General features: G+C 37.9%; 1 protein-coding gene across 1 annotated transcript in view; it reads left to right on the forward strand.

Moving 5' to 3' along the window:
• Positions 1-18,787, forward strand: part of LOC121425249 — a 42,159-nt gene extending 23,372 nt beyond the window's left edge. The window contains exons 14-29 of the mRNA XM_041621269.1: positions 1,492-1,658; positions 2,773-2,953; positions 3,448-3,588; positions 5,802-5,886; positions 6,184-6,292; positions 8,007-8,172; positions 9,224-9,299; positions 9,466-9,706; positions 9,888-10,124; positions 11,091-11,229; positions 11,764-11,880; positions 12,700-12,897; positions 13,847-14,040; positions 14,503-14,530; positions 15,850-16,016; positions 16,395-18,787. Coding sequence (XP_041477203.1) covers positions 1,492-1,658; positions 2,773-2,953; positions 3,448-3,588; positions 5,802-5,886; positions 6,184-6,292; positions 8,007-8,172; positions 9,224-9,299; positions 9,466-9,706; positions 9,888-10,124; positions 11,091-11,229; positions 11,764-11,880; positions 12,700-12,897; positions 13,847-14,040; positions 14,503-14,530; positions 15,850-16,016; positions 16,395-16,628 — 2,480 coding nt within the window. The 3' untranslated portion in view covers positions 16,629-18,787. The remainder of the gene's footprint in view (positions 1-1,491; positions 1,659-2,772; positions 2,954-3,447; positions 3,589-5,801; positions 5,887-6,183; positions 6,293-8,006; positions 8,173-9,223; positions 9,300-9,465; positions 9,707-9,887; positions 10,125-11,090; positions 11,230-11,763; positions 11,881-12,699; positions 12,898-13,846; positions 14,041-14,502; positions 14,531-15,849; positions 16,017-16,394) is intronic.
• Positions 18,788-19,236: the final 449 nt, after the last annotated feature.

The raw sequence follows: 19,236 nt of genomic DNA on the forward strand, positions 1-19,236 counted from the left end.
TCTGACAATTAAGCCTGGTTTTACAGACTTTCTCATGAAATCAGTGTTTACTGCAACTACTGGCATTTCTCTTTAAATGCCTGCAATACATACCAACCATATACACTATATCATTGTTAAAAAGGAGAAAAAGGTAGACCATGTTGATCATAACATTAAATTACATCATAGACAATGTTTGATGTAGTGCTATCTTTCCCTTTTGAATATTCTTCAGTTGATGTTTTATTCCTCATTAGACAATCTGTTCCTTTTTCCTATTATCACACTGAAGACTTTGTGATCATCACCATTGTAGCTACTTCACTATAATGATCATTTATCAGAATATTAATATTGAATTTATAATTTACAATTCCAGACTTTGGTAGATACAATTTTTTGTTTAAAAAAATCCTATCCTCGTAAGAAGTATTGGTGCATTATTGATGATAGAATTTTACTTTTATGCACACGCACAGATACTTTCTATGTGGTACTATGCGTTTTCAAGAAATATTTGTTTTTGTAAATTTAGTATCAAAAATAAATTATTCATTTAAAATTTATGAATTTGGCATATCTGTGTATCGAATGTCCTACCCTATAAACAGGTAGTTTTTGTCTTTCCACTCCCTAGAATAGAGATCCTTTTTTGATATGGAATTTTGCATTTCGAATAACTTATTATTATTACGCTTTATCCACTTGGCAGTATTGAAATATCATTTACAATTACAGACTTTTGTAAATCTGTGGCAGAATTTTGGCATGTTCGTGTTTATCTGTGCATGATCTTACCCTTTAAAGGGGAATCCAGCCTTGGTCATAGAATGTTGTGTTGGGAAGGAGAAAAATGAATGAAACAGAATGGTGAAAGTTTGAAAGAAATCGGACAAGCGATAAGAAAGTTATAGCTGCTTTAAATTGAGATCACTTATACCATGTAGATTTCAAATTGGCAACTGGGTAAGTAAATTATGACAAGGGGCAAGGACAACTTTCCCATAGGCCATGTACTTTATTATCAGGGATTTGTGGTTTTCTCCTAAGTACCCATTCCCCTGGGGCAGTAATCTAAATATAACCCAGGTAGTATATTGTTTAATGTCCTCATGAAAGAAAAATATAATTTGAAATAAAACTTTTGGGAAAAATGACATTTTAGCCATAATATGTATTGGAGTACATGGAAGAGTAGTCCTTGCCTTACATCACTATGACATCACATAAGCGGCCAATTTGAAGTCTCCATGGGTATAGTGATTACCAATATTTACAACTTTAAAAAAATCATAACTTTCTTGTTATTTGTCCAATGTTGTTCAAACTTTCACCTATCAACTTGTCTGATTTATCTTTTTCTTATAAAAACAAGGTTTCATTTGGGTTGGATTCCCCTTTAAGAAGTATTGATTTGATCGTCGTAACGCACAAACTCATATCAACTTTTTATATTGTATTATACATTTCTAAGAACAAAATATCATTATTTACTTTTTCAATTTCAAGAGGGTCCACTTTGCCAATGGGAGACGACTGACAATACAGAACACCCTGATTCTTATGCTTCATTTGATGAATTCAAGAGCACCTTGACTGTAGATTGCGACCCCGGTGATCCTGGTGAATTGGTATGGACAGTACCGATGGATGCTCCGGATATCCTCTATTACCATGTAAGACAATTACATTTTTTTAAGTAACTAACTTTAGCAAAACCAGTGTAAGTCTGATCCCGTTCTGGATTATTTATATTATTTTTATCTCCCAAGAGCTGAACTTCTCAAAGGGAGCTGTTTCTCCAAGATCCTCTCATTCTGTATAAATATAGAGGAGAAGATAGAGAAGAGAAGAACCTGCCCCCCCCCCCAAATAAAAAAATGAGGGTGTGACTACCTAACAAAGCAGGGGCTGCACCAGGGTACTTATTTTGATAGGGGGTAAGATGACATATTTTTGCCCAATCGACATGCAAGAATAGTATAGAATTACATGATGTTTATTTTTTTTTTGAAATTGTTGAATTTCAAATGGTTTATAAAGAAAACTCCCTAACAGCCGAAGGCTGAATTGCGAAATTCTTTACAAGGTAAAATACAAAATATATACAATATCCATGATCATAACAAAATGTCATGTGAAAGTAATATAATTAATGTTATATGTTGAAATTTTAAAAAGGAGTAGAGTAGAATAATTGCATACATTGGATAACAGCAATCTTTGATATTTGTGACCACAGTATGATACTCTCTCCTAATGCTCTTCTCTCTGCGCTCTCTCTCTCTCTCTTGTTTTTATTCCTCTTTTTTTTTCATTATTTGAAAAATCGTAGGGGTGACCCCCTTCACTACTTGACAAATCATAGGGGCTGTCACCCCTAAGCCAACATTTCAAAGTAATTAACACTTACAGTTATTCTCAATGAGAGCTAGAAAGTAAGTGAGTGACTGATACTCACAGTCTATGGTATGGTTTAGAATACAGTCCTGAAAGGTCTAGAAAATAAAAAGCAACAAGCTCAACAAACGGATGCCATTTTCCACGACATAATGGGGTGTTGCAAGAAGCTTACATTGAATTCCAAATTCCAATTTAGGTCCAAAAGCCAAGTGCAGGTCACTTGATTTAATGGAGTTTGTAAGTTGATTTGCATTTCATTGTTAGTCGACTTTCTTGCATCACCCCATTACGCTTGGACGTGTGCTTGGTTTGCAATTGAGCATAAGTTTCTTGCAGCTAGCACCCTGATAGACCTAACTTATCTACCTGTACTCCTTGAATTTACAGTGCTACACCCATCGCTTCCTTGGTTGGAAGATCCATTTAGTCGATGATGCTGAGAGGAACACAACGTCACAGGAAACAACCACAATGACCAGCATCACAACCTCCGTGGTTCCTGGTATCCCCACTACTACTGGCAGCACAACAACGATTGTTCCCGATACCGTAACAACTTCAAATCCAGGTATCATGTCTATAGATCAGGAATGGTGCCAGGGGACGGAGAAACTGTCCCTATGGTTTTTAAGTGTTGAAAAAAGTGGAAATGGGGAAAAAAAGGAAGAAAGAGACATCTGGGCCATGTATCGCCTATTTTTCACACAAAAAAATTCAACTTGAAAATAGAAATATACAGAAATATGCACCCATGGTGCATGTGCATGAATGATGAACGTTTGTGACCACAGCCCCGGGGGGGGGGGGGGGCACTCGACTACAAAAGTGTTAGACGTGTGCCGCGGGCAAGACGAAAAAAACAGGACCTTTGGAACAGGCTTATTGTAAAAAGGACGGTCTCCGGAACAATATGACGACGAGTTTGATGATGATGAATATAGATTAGAAAAATGACACTGACATAACAAAATTGAAATGCATCATTTAGAGGATCAACATATTTTTTGGTGTTGTGTTTCGTTTTCATGGAATGGATCTCCTTTCTTTTATCACTGTCTGCAGTTCAAAGCGATGAGAATACCTACCACGGCAAACTTGTTGGGTCATTTGCTGGCACTGTACATGATGTTGCAGGGACGATTTATGCAGAGGATGATCACACGATAAGAATTATTGGATTCTCTTATGATGGGGCAGCTCCAGGTAAATATGGTTAAAATGTAAGGATGAGAAGGATGTGATGATGGCATAGTGGTGGATGATGATGATGATGACGAATTATGTTGGGTATGGTAGTTGTGGTGGTGGAGGGAATGATGTGATCATGATTGAGGTGATAGAGCTAGAGGTGCATGAAGCCATTGATGTTGATCTCTGTGGTGATGGTGATGGCAGTGGTGCATGATGGTGTTGATGGCTGAGGTGATGATGATGGCAATGATGGATGACGGTGTTGATGGCTGTGGTGATGGTGATGGCAGTGGTGGATGATGGTGTTGATGGCTGTGGTGATGGTGATGGCAGTGGTGGATGATGGTGTTGATGGGTATGGTGATGGCAGTGGTGGATGATGGTGTTGATGGCTGTGGTGATGGTGATGGCAGTGGTGGATGACGGTGTTGATGGCTGTGGTGATGGTGATGGCAGTGGTGGATGATGGTGTTGATGGGTATGGTGATGGCAGTGGTGGATGACGGTGTTGATGGCTGTGGTGATGGTGATGGCAGTGGTGGATGATGGTGTTGATGGCTGTGGTGATGGTGATGGCAGTGGTGGATGACGGTGTTGATGGCTGTGGTGATGGTGATGGCAGTGGTGGATGATGGTGTTGATGGCTGTGGTGATGGTGATGGCAGTGATGGATGACGGTGTTGATGGCTGTGGTGATGGTGATGGCAGTGGTGGATGATGGTGTTGATGGCTGTGGTGATGGTGATGGCAGTGATGGATGACGGTGTTGATGGCTGTGGTTATGGTGATGGCAGTGGTGGATGATGGTGTTGATGGCTGTGGTGATGATGATGGCAGTGGTGGATGATGGTATTGATGGCTGTGGTGATGATGATGGTAGTGGTGGATGATGGTGTTGATGGCTGTGGTGATGGTGATGGCAGTGGTGGATGATGGTGTTGATGGGTATGGTGATGGCAGTGGTGGATGACGGTGTTGATGGCTGTGGTGATGGTGATGGCAGTGGTGGATGATGGTGTTGATGGCTGTGGTGATGGTGATGGCAGTGGTGGATGATGGTGTTGATGGCTGTGGTGATGGTGATGGCAGTGGTGGATGATGGTGTTGATGGGTGTGGTGATGGCAGTGGTGGATGATGGTGTTGATGACTGTGGTGATGGTGATGGCAGTGGTGGATGACGGTGTTGATGGCTGTGGTGATGGTGATGGCAGTGGTGGATGATGGTGTTGATGGCTGTGGTGATGGTGATGGCAGTGGTGGATGACGGTGTTGATGGCTGTGGTGATGGTGATGGCAGTGGTGGATGATGGTGTTGATGGCTGTGGTGATGGTGATGGCAGTGATGGATGACGGTGTTGATGGCTGTGGTGATGGTGATGGCAGTGGTGGATGATGGTGTTGATGGCTGTGGTGATGGTGATGGCAGTGATGGATGACGGTGTTGATGGCTGTGGTTATGGTGATGGCAGTGGTGGATGATGGTGTTGATGGCTGTGGTGATGATGATGGCAGTGGTGGATGATGGTATTGATGGCTGTGGTGATGATGATGGTAGTGGTGGATGATGGTGTTGATGGCTGTGGTGATGGTGATGGCAGTGGTGGATGATGGTGTTGATGGGTGTGGTGATGGTGATGGCAGAGGTGGATGATGGTGTTGATGGCTGTGGTGATGGTGATGGCAGTGGTGGATGATGGTGTTGATGGGTATGGTGATGGCAGTGGTGGATGACGGTGTTGATGGCTGTGGTGATGGTGATGGCAGTGGTGGATGATGGTGTTGATGGCTGTGGTGATGGTGATGGCAGTGGTGGATGATGGTGTTGATGGGTGTGGTGATGGCAGTGGTGGATGATGGTGTTGATGACTGTGGTGATGGTGATGGCAGTGGTGGATGATGATGTTGATGGCTGTGGTGATGGTAGTGGTGGATGATGGTGTTGATGGCTGTGGTGATGGTGATGGCAGTGGTGGATGATGGTGTTGATGGCTGTGGTGATGGTGATGATGATGAAAATGATTTTTTTTTTATGAAGATCATGCTGGTGTTGATGATAATGAAAACAATATATGATGGTGGTGTTGATGATGATGATTATGATAAAGACGATAAGACAATGACGACAATGATAGTGATGGTGCTGATATGATGGTGTTGGTGGTGATGATTATATTGTTCTATGTTGAATTTTTATTCCCCATTCAATTTTATTGGTCTTGAACAGATGCGTTCCTATGGGGAGGAGACTCGGGAGCGAGTGGAGACTTACCAACTGGTGCTGGTTTCCCCATCCATATAGAAAATGGAATGTAAGTTGCACTTTGGGGGGGGGGTGGAGAAAGATAAATAAGTTAGAATGATTAGAATTAATGAATTATCTGCACTCGTATATTCACTTCACAAAATCATGTGAGAAGGATGAATATGTTCCTATATATGATGGAAGTGATGATGCTAAGATGCTCAAAATACATCAGATTTTAATACAAATTTGTATTAATATGTTTGTCCAATTTTTCTCTTTCTAATATTTACTTCATTTTATATGGTCTTCATCCATAAATCTAGGGCACTGCTATATCTTTCTTGTTCTCGTTTTGTTTCAGAGAAGAAAAACTGGGCTCTTACTCCAACGCCAATATCACTGTCACTCTTCCGCCATCGAGGACCGTCTCAACTTTGAACTATATCTCGGTCTGGTGTCGACTAGTCGGGGTAATTCAACTACATTCTTAATGAGCTTTTTTTTACATAACCGGAATACAGTAGACAAAACAAAAATGCACGTCACCTACCTCATTCCTCTCTTCTCCCTCCCATTTTCCACATCTCTCTGTCTCATTCTCTTTCCTCTTTCTGCACATTATACCATTTTTTTCCCATTCTAATGTCGATCCAGATAAAAAGTCATAAAATTCCACTTATTTGAGACTGATACTGTATTAAGTCCAGATTATGTATAAATCATGAATTTGACTTGCATCTCGGTCATTAACCTACTTCTGCAATTAACCGCTTCTCGACTGCATTCCATTTCCCCTTGTCTAATTTGTCAATTTTTCTGTCTCTTCCACTTACATGTACCTCTCCTCTCTCTTCCCTCAATCCTTTTCCACCCAAACTTCATCTCCTCTCCCATCATAACCCCCCCCAAAAAAAATAGATTTAATAAAAAGTTACTGTTCCGGTTCATATCCACATTATAATTTTTGGCGATCAGATTGTCAATAGCTCATATGATGTGGATGATATGAAATAAAGAAATTGTGTCATGGATTTACTTTGTGACTTAAGAAACCTCAAACAATGCAATAACATACCGTGGAAACCTTGCCTGCATGGAGAGACCTTTTCATCTTGTATTTCAGAATAAAACTTTTGTGAGTAGCAAAATATAAAAGAAATGTGCATCATGACAGCTTAGCATGAACATTTGTTGCTCGACTTGTTATCAGATCTGACAACTGAGAAGCACTGCGACTGCAGTAACTGTCATGTAAAACAGATTTTGTTGGATGAAATATCTGGCTTGTCCTTTCATGAAACGCTTAACAGATCACCACTTTGGCAAGCAATTTTTCTGTCCGTTTTAAAATTCCCATGAAATACAGCAAAGATGCTGATTTATTTGTTAGCTTAGTGGTTACTAATTACGATTCCATCAAAATTTTACCCCAAAAACATCCCACATCATGTTCAAAGGTAGTTTTATATCGAAAATTGAGCCAAATTCGCCCCGCCCATAAAAATCCAGCCAGATTTGGTTTTGTATATCACATTACAATTATGATGTCAGGGAAGGAAGCTGCTGAGCGTTGTTGACGTTTGGAGCGTGAGGTGCCCATTGTGGTTGCACGTATGGATTCAAAGTATATAAATTGAATTGCTGGAATAATGTTCAGAACCTGAATCTTGAAAGTCTGAAGAATCAGACTCAGCTGATGACGATGCTGCAGCCATGATCAAAACCTTATAAAAATCTAAAAAATCCATTAAGGATGAGCTCGGTCGAAACAGCGACTACATGAGGAATGTGTACTGTAACACGAGGAACGTGTATAACTAGGGGTCCGGCTGCACAGCTGGGAAAACCTTCCTTCAATGACGTCACGATAATTGACAGGTTGATCGGTCAACTCTTTCGAAAATTTTTAGTGGGCGTTCCGGTTGAAGTTCATTTCCATGGAATAACTCACAACCGGTTCGTCGTACACAGGAACCGATGGCAAATTTGTATTTTTCAAGTAAAACTACCTGATAATAATAATCTAGAATAAGACGGAATTGGTGTCATAGGACCTTAAAAAAAGTCATGAAAATTCTACGGGGTGGGGGGGCAGCACCCTGCCATCCTTCCTCATCCTTGGTAATGCCAGTGCTTCAATCCTTACGAGAGATTGAAATTCTGATCATCATGTACTTTTTACAGGTTGATTTCGGACATGTTGTATTCCCACAAGATTTTGATCCACCTTCTCCTTACAACCTCGGAGCTCTTCCAAATTTTGCTCACCAAACATCAGCTACAGCTGTGATAGTCCTTGATCCAAAGAGAATCAAATTTGAAGAATTGCGCTATGATGGATTTGGACCAGGTAAGTTGTTTTTGTTTATTTGTCAATAAATTCAATTCGTTGACAGAAACAAAAGAAATACATTTAGAAATTTAAAATTATTTCTAACCATATTGCAGACAGTCATATTGGCACCAACATTTGTTCTTTCTATGTTTTGGAAGCACTTAAATAATAATACATCCTTTTCTTACATTTTTATAAACTTTTTGCTTCAGTATCAGCTCTTATGTAAAATATATTACACTGAACACTACTTCACATAACTTTTAAGAAAAAAATTGATAATGATTATGATTAGAAAAGAGTGTCTCAATATAGTGGCATTCATATATAGTACATGTTCCTAATCTTTTTAAGACAGAACGTAAAAAATATATTTTCCAAAATACACAAAAACCAAAGTAATGGAAATTGAAACCCAAAACATTTTATTACAACCCTCATCACCTCAATCCCCCCCATGTTACAAGGATTATCAATCCGACCTACTATTATTTCTCTTAAAGACAAATAATAATAACAGTATATTAACCCAGGGTAGCCACTTCAGTTCCGAAAACTGTTCTCCCAGCCGGCCCTGCAATTATTATTACTCGGCTAAGCTAGGCTACCAATTTGGGTGCACACAGCTTTTTGAGGAATTGTTTCCTGCCAGTACCCATTTACCTCACCTGGGTTGAGTGCAGCACAGTGTGGATAAATTTCTTGCTGAAGAAAAACATGTCACAGCTAGGATTCGAATCCATGACCCTCTGTTTGAAAGGCGAGAGTCAGAACCACTAGACCAGGACGCGCCCACACAAGTATAAAAGCTGGCAAACAAATGATCTCATCGAAAGTTTCAGAGAAGGGAAAAAAAATTACGGAGTAATAATTCAATAAGTATGTTTAAATTTATATGGAAACCAATTTTACAATTCACAATTTATTTAAAGCAGAATTATAGAAGAGATAATGTCTATCCTACAGGGCAGTGAGATAACTAAATGTTTATAGATGTGTGTATAAAGGTGGTTGTTTCTTCATAACCTTGCATTAAACTTATTAAATGACGATCTTAACTTTGCAGATGCCTATTTTTGGGTCGGGCCAGGCGACACACCAACCTATGATAATAGTTACAGGACGTATGACGAAACAGGAGAGTAAGTTTGTTTTTGGTATTTTTTCATGTTCCTGTTTACTAGTATTTCTGTGTATTATTATGATTGAGGTTGAACACTATGATATTTGACTATGTATTGTTAATTTGATTTTATTTTGTAAATGTAAAATGATTATACCTCAATCTCAAATATGTTTTTCCCTCAGAATCAAAGTACTTAAGGCCTATACGGGTCAAACCGTCACTGTGAATCTCATTGAAAACATCACTGTATTTGACATCGGCCATATTGGACTTTGGTGCGTCATATTCAGACAAGATTTTGGCCATGTCGACATTCCTGACAAGAATGTCCTCAACATTCCACCCTTACCACTGCCGACTCCTCCCACAACAACACCAACAACAGCAGCAACTGTAATGACTACTAGTATGGCACCCAATTTGGTAAGACGAGAATCTGAGTTCTCAATGAAAATATTAGTTCTGAATATTTTCTTCGATTTTCGTTTATGCCAAATTTATTTGTCATTATTAGAAAACGATTCATTGAGGAGCTCAGCACTTAGATACTTTTAGACTATAACATTGTGATAGGTTGCACCACCTTTTTCCTTCTCAATTTCAGTTCTGCAATTGCGAAACGTTGGATTCTGAGTTTGAAGTCTGCTGGTATATTGACGGGGACGACATCGTCATTCGTCACAGTACCCCCGGTACGGACGGAGATGACGGAATGTACAGTGCATTTGGCATAAGTGGGTTGCCGACGAGCACGGAGATGGTTGGCGGCGATGTCGTGGTGACCTTCATTGATAATGGTGTTGCGATGGCGGTAGACTACTACCTGGGCTCCAAGGCTCAAGTAAGTGTTTAAAAATAATTTCAGTATGTTTATTATTCCATGCAGCCCAGTATGTAAAAGATCTCAAGGCCATATGATTATGGAAACCACACATGAAATATTGTACCAGTACTTTACTCTGTATAACACCTAGACCGTTTAGCCCTCATATATGTCAACAAACATATGGCAAGCATTTTTATCATGAAATCATACTTCTTGATATTAAGGCATATTCACATCTTGATATTAGGAAAGATAATTAAATTCAAAACGACTTGTCATATGCACGACAGCATATATACGCCAGCAAAATCTTTAATCAAAGTGTGACATCTCCTTGGATGTCCCCAAACGGTTCCATGATATTTTCTCTGGCGACAATTGCTCCAAATGGAAAATCTGCACGTTACCTGTTTGATTTTCTATATATCAAGAAATCGCAGCATTGAACTAGATTTTACTGTGTTTATTTCCCGCTCATTTGTCTCCACATTGTATTATATAACACCTAGATAGATCCTTGTCATTTGATTGGTTGTTGATGTTGATCATTCAGCCCATTTTACAATGACGTCATCTCATAATTCGTGCAAGTTTGGATCCATTCATCGTGCAATTTGGATCCATACGATTTTGCCATTGCATGCGCACACCAAGAAAGCAGGCACCACAAGTAAAAACACTCGTGTTTGCAGTGCGTGTATCTACGTGACAAACCGAGCTTGCACTGCATGAGCATATTTTGCATCAATGTGAATAAATTTCAAATGAAAATGGATCTATTTTTAGGTGTCATATGAATCATATGATGAATGTTCTTTTCATTCATGCAATCATGGATGCCTCATTGAATGGATCATTTCATCTTTCACCTCATGAGGTATTTTGTCCATTGCACTCATAAACATTCATTAATTTCTATGCCATTGCATGTATCGCATTTATGATTTAACAATTCCATTTCACTCTCTCCCTCTTAATTAGTGTTCTCCTCAAAATCGTGCCGGCTCATGCCCCGACATCATCGCATCGAGTTCGGCAACCAATGACGTTACACTTGTTGAGTCATCCAGAATAAATGGGAAGAACCACATCAGTTATCGGAGACCGCTGGCTGCCAGTGGTAAGTCATCGGATCGGTTCAGCTTGGTTCCAAGAACCTGACATGCTAATAGTGGTTTAGAAATAAATGGCATTCAGTGACGTCTTCTGGTCGCTTGTAATAGGGAGTTTTTACTCTGCGACACATGACAGATTCAAGATCACAGTAAATGTATTGGAAATTCAAATGATAATGAACAGGTGGGTGGTCTTTTCTGAAAATTGATGAACCAGAACAGGGGTTTTGTCCTAAGTTTAGCAGCTGATGAAATATTGCAAATATGTCATTTGTCCAGAGTACGGGACGAAACTGCTTTTTTGATTCACCAATCATAGATAAAGGCTTCATAAAGTCATTTGAAAATACTCCTTTTCTTGTTCTAGAATCTGTTATGCTTCATGGAGCATAAATCCTCTGTTAACATCCCAGTGTAAACAAGGTGAAAAGAAAATGCAGGAACTTTTCATATATTCTATACTTCTCGATACGATGTAACTTTTTTTCAATATAATTTTGTTTTGTTGTAACAGTATGTTGTTGTTGTTTTCCTCTCAGATGCGACATATGACAAGGCATTTTCGACGAGTGAACCAACTTACGTCATCTGGGCCCGAGGACTCATCAATGCCGATGGCCGCGTTTCGTATCATGCAGGAGGTCAACGCTCCCCAAGTAAGTATGAGTGAAATTGGGGTTTTAAATTGAGAAAAATGAATAAAATTGTGAAAAAGGGATAAAATTATGAGCTGCCAGTATGAAAGAGTGTGGTTCTATAGTTAAGATGAAGATAGATTCTAATCATGATGGGAATTGACATAAAAATCGTGATGATGACTGATAATAGCGCCATATGTGGCGAGATAAAAGGGATTGCAAAACAAGGAATCCAGATTAAATGGCTGAACCCAAAAATATATAAGTTTGAAGCCTCGGATATTAGTATTTGTGATACTGTGATGAAGTTGATAGTTACAGTAGGAGTTGAAGAAATAAGACAAAACAATGATAATGATGCTGGTGGTAATAGTGGCAATTTAGAAATAATGATAAATTAATGATGACAATGAGAAATCATATTTACGATAAGGAATTATAATTATATAACAATAAGAAATGATGATGACAATAAAACATTATTATGATGATTATGACTGTTGCAAGATGATCATTTTTCCAATCCTTATTACTATGGTGATGAAATCAATAAAAATTTTGAGGATAGAAAAAGAGAAGACTAACAAAAGAAAAGGTGAAATGCATTCAATCTCATTAGTTACACTACGTGCTTTAAGTTCAGGGAATTTTATTCAGGAAGCAAAAAGTCAGTGATTTCCAATGACTTATTTGTTCACAGCATGCAAAGATTTCAGTAGCATCACTGTTTAATGAAATGTTCCTCAGGATTCTGCTTCATCATTTGTCGCCTTAATCTAATTTGATCTTTCGTAAAATTCCTCCTCTTTTGCAAACTTCTCATGCCCTTGTCTGCAGTTGAATCAAATCTCCAGATCGATTTCAGTCAGGTCAGCACAACATGTGACCCGATGGGCGTGGTCCCGGCCACCCAGACCACACCCACAGATGAGGAGGCAGGCTGGACCATTGAGGGCATCGTAGAGCCCCAAAATGCTACCTTCACCGTTGAGATGGGATTAACAGGGGGTCAGAAGGGGTACAATTACATCACTGGTAATTTCATTATTTCTGAATCATATGAGGCCTATATATTTACATTACATCACTTTATTTCTGTAATGTGTAAAACCTCGAGTGCAATATTTAATCTAACTATTATGTTCTTATTATATTTTGTTAATTCTTAGGTATATAATCTAATGTATTTTTTCCTTTTTTCTGTTAACTTTTTATGTGTCAGTCTTCGGACTGTTTTACAATGTCTTTTCATAATAAACCTAATTGAATTGAATATTTAGAAGGGGGCCATATTTCCCAACCTAGTTTCCCATTAAGATTTTCTTTCTTTTTCAAAATATAATGCACATTATTCATTTGCATGTCGAGGGGGGTTTGCTTTTTCTTTTATAATTCTGAAGCATTTATTGCCATGTCTACAACTGTGGCAGATATGAGTTTGTGCACAAGATAATTGAGAGAATTTTGGTACCAATTATCTTGCTATCCTTTGAACACATAAAGCACTATCATATAGACGGAGGCTTGGGGGCTAGGGGCACCTGACCACCAAAAGTTCCACAACCGAGATGACCGAAGAAAAAGAAGAAAAAATAAAAGAAAGGATAGGAAAAGGGTGAAATGTGTTATTATCAAGCGCCTTGAGCACCCCTAATAGGGTAGATATGTTTTGCGCATTATAAATCTGTTATTATCATTATTATTCGTTCAATATTATGTTAACATCTATCACAACACTAAATTTTCATTTCAAAATAGTCAAAATTTTTGCTTTCTCAATTAATCGCTTCGCCCACCAGCAACGTTTTAGATAGTTTGCTCCATACTTTATATTGTACCCCTTAAAGTTGTGGTACATTACGTCACTTCTTAATTTTTTTAATATTTATTAATTTATTTCATAAGATAATTTTTTTATGTGTTTTATTTCTAAGCTATTTCCTCGGTTTTTCGTAACCTTTAACCCTGTCACCTTAATTATCAGGATCTGTTGGTTGGGGTATTGCTTGGTTTATCAATGGGCTGTTGATACCAGAACTCACACTGACTCGTGGTAAAACCTACACATTCTTGGTGAGCGGAGGGGATGATCCCACATTGAGTGCCAACTATCATCCATTCTACATCACCGATGACCCTAGTGGAGGCTACGCCCAGCTATCACAGGCGGAACAGGAGGTGAGAAAGTTGAGTTTGTGGTATCACTTAGGGGGATAATGAATGTGGTATAGGGAGTCGAAAATAATATCCCATTAATAAGACAATATACCTTATAAAAAGAGATGAGAGAAAGAGAGAGAAGGGGGGAGGGAGGGAGGGAGAGAGAGAGAAAGGGGAGATGAAGAAAAGACTTGTAATTGTATTTGATCTTTCAATTCATGCAATGGTCTCAAATACCTTCATGAACACTATACAAATGACTGTCCACCATTTATTGCTTTATATATAATTTGTTCTTACAGTGTTCAAAGAGGTATTTGTGACCATAGCCTTGCATTCATACCCTTGTATTTTATTTATGAAGGAAGTACAAAAAAATGTATATATTTTCTATTACAGAATTTACATGTAATGTAATGGGAGAGTTTTTGGGACTTGGTTATCGTTTTATATATCTCATTTCTTTTATCATTTTTACAGAACATCAGAATCTTCGCTGGACCTGAAGGTAGGTTTCTTTTTTTTTTCTTCAAATCATTTTAAGACGTATTGTCATATTGGAGCAATTATTCAGCAATATTTGTATCATAAAACATTCAATAAGTTAATTTTGTATCTTGAGACTTGAAAGAGGTTTGTACATGACTTCACTTTCCATTTTTGAAACATATCAATTTCATAATTGTACAGTCTTCTGTTAACCATCCAGGGCTTATTGGCAATGATCATAATACCTTCCATTACAGTATTATGTTTCCATGATAGTTTTTATTCTTTTACTACTGTTTAGTTCTGTACTGTATATACATGTATATATATATATATATATATATATATATATATATATATTTATTTCATGCTCTGCCTCATCACAGACATCGAGCACTCTTCTTTACAAGGATAGCATTCACCAAGTGTATATATATATATATATATATATATATATATATATATATATATATATATATATATATATATATACATGTATATATAGAGAGAGCCTATATTCTATACTGCATCTGTACTCTTTTGTGTTCTTTTCATTTCACGTTTATTGTCACCATCATCATCATCAGAATCATCCTTATCATGATTTTGTTATGTTCCTAGTATATTTGAGATATTTCTACTAGAATATAGCACGCTTAAATAATACACTTGTGCACTCGATGATTGCGCTTACAAGACTGATTTACTCGGGGCCATGTCAGCGTCTTACATACAGTATCTACACAGTATACTATACAGGTGAATACAAAGAGTTCTTTGTCAGGGGAGATGGAAAGTAGAGAAGCAGTAGAAGTGAAAGATTAGAGAAAGACAGAAAGTATAGTCTCAGAAAACAGACCTCAGTAAGGTGAAAATCTCACAGATTTCATTAGAAGCCTTCAGAACAGTTTCATCAACATTTATCATCTGAAATATAAAATCTGACATTCCTTGATGTTGATTGGGTGAGAAGCGCGGTTCCTTGTGGTAATTAACCGTCCAATAAAACAAGTCTTTGTCAGATGAAAACCCAACAAGTCTTGTCATGAAACCCTTCGTTGTTCTCCTCCTGTCTTGTTACAATCATCTGTTTGTTTTCGTAATTCAAGGCTAGGTCACACCGCCCGAGCAATGTTGGAGCAGTAGGGAGAGAGGGTCGAATTTCGCTCACAAAATTGGGAAAAAAATCAACAACAAAAAACAAACAATCGAAATCGAAAATGGTGAACGGTAGCAAGCGGTGATGATTTTTTTCTCTCCGCTCTACGACCGCTCCAACAACGTTCGGGCGGTGTGACCAGGCCTTAAATTGAATGAATTTATTCTTTCAATTTCAAGAGGGTCCACTTTGCCAATGGGAGACGACTGACGATACAGAACACCCCGATTCCTACGCTTCATTTGAAGAATTCAAGAGCACCTTGACTGTAGATTGCAAGCCCGGCGATCCTGGTGAACTGGTATGGACAGTACCGATGGATGCCCCGGATATCCTCTATTACCATGTAAGTATTTCAAGCCATGATGGCATCACCAATATAGAGCACTTGCCATGAAGGGCATACAACTCAATGTCCACTCCGCATCATGAAGATGATACTGGAAGGATCTACCTCCTAAATCTCAGTTGGTTTATGAAACTTTGAGACATTTCAAAATTGAAATTCCTGGATAGTGTGCTTCCCACTTATGGGTTGTATTTAATGAAAAAAATAATAAATGATGGAGAAATGAATGCCCCTTAAATGTTGCTTACATATCTCCTACTTGCAAGGTCAAACATCACTCGGCTACTAGTTCATTGGCGACTCTATGAAATACGTGTACATTGTTACATCTTATACTACATTTTATTAAGTGTATTCTATTCTTTGACTTTGCAGTGCTACACGCACCGCTTCCTTGGATGGAAGATCCATCTAGTAGACGAGGAGGAGGAAACAACGTCGCAGCGAATGAGCACGTCAGCTGGCAGCGCGACAGCTACAGATCGTGTCGCAGCCCATCTTTCGCAAATTATTGCAACAGGAGTTGCTGTATTTGCTGCTCTTGTTGTGTTCTTAACAGTAATTGGCATGCGGTTGCGAAGGTCTCAAGCCAAGGCATATGTTTTATAAGCAATGGTTAAAAGTAGCGATAGGAATATGAAAGAGAGAGAGAGAGAGAAGGGTGGGGGAGCAGACGTGGGAGTGAGAGTATATACTCTGAAATTGTGTCTTTCATTTTTTTCTGAAATTCTGTAATTATGATATATTAAGATCTTTGAATATTCACTGCCTTTTATATTTCTTAGACAGTGATTGCATAATGTTATATATCTGAACATGCAAATGTATATACAACAGAAATTTAGGAAGTTATAAGAAAAAAATTGCAATGATGTTTCATTAAATTGGCCATGATAATTGTGTGTCTTATGCAAACCCATTCATTTTGATGTTTCAAAAGAAACAAACTCTCCTTGGGACGTTACATTACCATCAGGTACCTGTAGTTGACAGTATATAAAGTTGAATTTTTGACATTTTTATTGCAGGTGAAGGCGAGACTAAGGGATTAATGTATCTTCTTTCTTGTATCCGTCCACAAACATTATGACAGATGACCTTGCAAGCATGCATCACTTTTTAACCAAACTTCGGCTGTACATGAACCAATGGAACCTGCATGTAATGGTGAAGTTATAGGTCACATGGAAAGGTCAAAGGTTATTTCAGGTCAAATGTGAAAGTTTACATGCAAGACTCTCATATGACAGATATGTTTGAAACCGTATTTCACTTTTCAAGCAAACCTGGGTTGTAAATGTAGTTAAGGGACCTACATGTTATGATGCAGTCAGAGGTCACATGGTCAAAGGTCATTTCTTCAAAAACTTTGCTCTCTTTATTATTTTCTTCAAATAGGTTTATTTGACACCGCATCTTCCAGAGCACCCGGCTATACTGCATCCACAAACACTTTTCACCTTCACACATGTAAAATATCAGTGCAATAGCAAAAGGGTGGAGTAGGTACAGGGGAATTAGATAGTATGTCATGAAATAGCCCTTCTCAAACATTATTTGGTATTACATTCTATGCAAGATTTTCCACAATGAGGTTTGGATACAATGCTGTTACGTGGTGAAGGGGTTGGCAATATTTCTAGCTATTTTCTCAAGTGGGCGAGACACAACATTGCTAATGCCTTGATTCAAGTACAGCTTAATATTATCACGTTTCAAACTTTAAGGCCATCCAGTATGATCTAAAGAGGGGCGACACTGTAAACACGTCAACAAACCTTATCCACCGACCTTATATAAGAACCACTTCCTTTAATTCTTTCATAACATCTTGTATTAAAGAGTGGAACCGGTTACCTGCTGATATTAGGAAATGTACAATTTGTTATCGGTTTAAAGTTTAAAGGATATCTTTTTGATAATCCGGGTTAGATCTAGTATAGAAAGTATCGTTCTATATAAATATGAGTTATCACGTAGCTGGCCAGCCTATAGTCGCTTGTGTGTGTGTGTTGAGGTGCCATGGCCGAGTGGTCTAAGGCGCCTGGCTATGCATGGAAAGTCCAGGGTTCGATCCCCCGGCCTCGGCACCTATGCCCGTGAGCAAAGCATTTAATCTACAATGCTCTTTTATCTTGCTCTCAAATAAATGGAAATGCTATATGCATTATTTGTAACTAGGTGTTCACTTGTTTTTAAAAAAAAGTGAGGATGTGTTTGTGTTGCATATTTGTTTTTGCTTATCTCTGTTTTTTTTCTGTATATATCTTTATGTTATTCTTATTATGTACAGTATGTTCCTTCATTGTTTACATCTCATTTATTGTAGGGCCCCACTCACAAGCTCTGCTTTTTAGGGTTCCTCAACAACCTCTCATATATATTATTTATCTTTTTGTATTATTTGTTCATTGATTTGTACTTATTTGTCTGTTTTTTTAACAAATTTAATTTGAACTTAACTAAGGGACAGGGGTTGCTGCCCCTTTGAATTCTTGATTCATTAAACAAGTGAAAGAGGGAATAAAGATACCAACTTCACAGAATGAAGTCTGGGGCATGTATAGGTCTATACTTCAAATTTTATTCAATTAAGAAAAAAAAATTAAGTCACTTAGAGGTTGCCCCCCCCCCATCAAAATATGACAATGCCCCTTGATCTGAAGTGAGCTTTGTTTAAAACAATACTAGTGAATTGGTGATATTTGCAGGTCTTTTTCTGAAATATTAGCTTATTTAGATTTTTAGTTCCAAATTAAACATTTGTTTGTTAAAAAAAAACATAATAATGTAAATACATGTACTTAATAGAGTATTCTTAAGAAAAATAATATACAGAGCTGCCAAGTAGTACTGATTTTCCGTATTTAGTACTGAAAAATGAGAAGAATACTGATGGTTTGATGCAAAATACTGATTTCTAAAGTTTCAGTTTATGTGTTGTCCTGTGCTATTTCCTTGGAAATACTGATTTCCTCACCAAAATACTGATTTTCAGCTTTAGAAATACTGAAATGTACTTGTTCAGGTTGGCAGCTCTGAATATATGTACAATTTCTATCTCATTTTTAGAAACTGCGAATTTGAATATTGATAGCATGCAATATAATAAACTTTATTTGTGGCCATATACAGTAAGTGTAGCTGCATTACGACATGAAATAGATTGGATAGTACTATAAGTAGAGAATTATTAAATATGTATGATGTGCACGCA

This window comes from Lytechinus variegatus, chromosome 12 (genome assembly GCF_018143015.1).
Source record: "Lytechinus variegatus isolate NC3 chromosome 12, Lvar_3.0, whole genome shotgun sequence".
NCBI lineage: Eukaryota > Metazoa > Echinodermata > Echinoidea > Temnopleuroida > Toxopneustidae > Lytechinus > Lytechinus variegatus.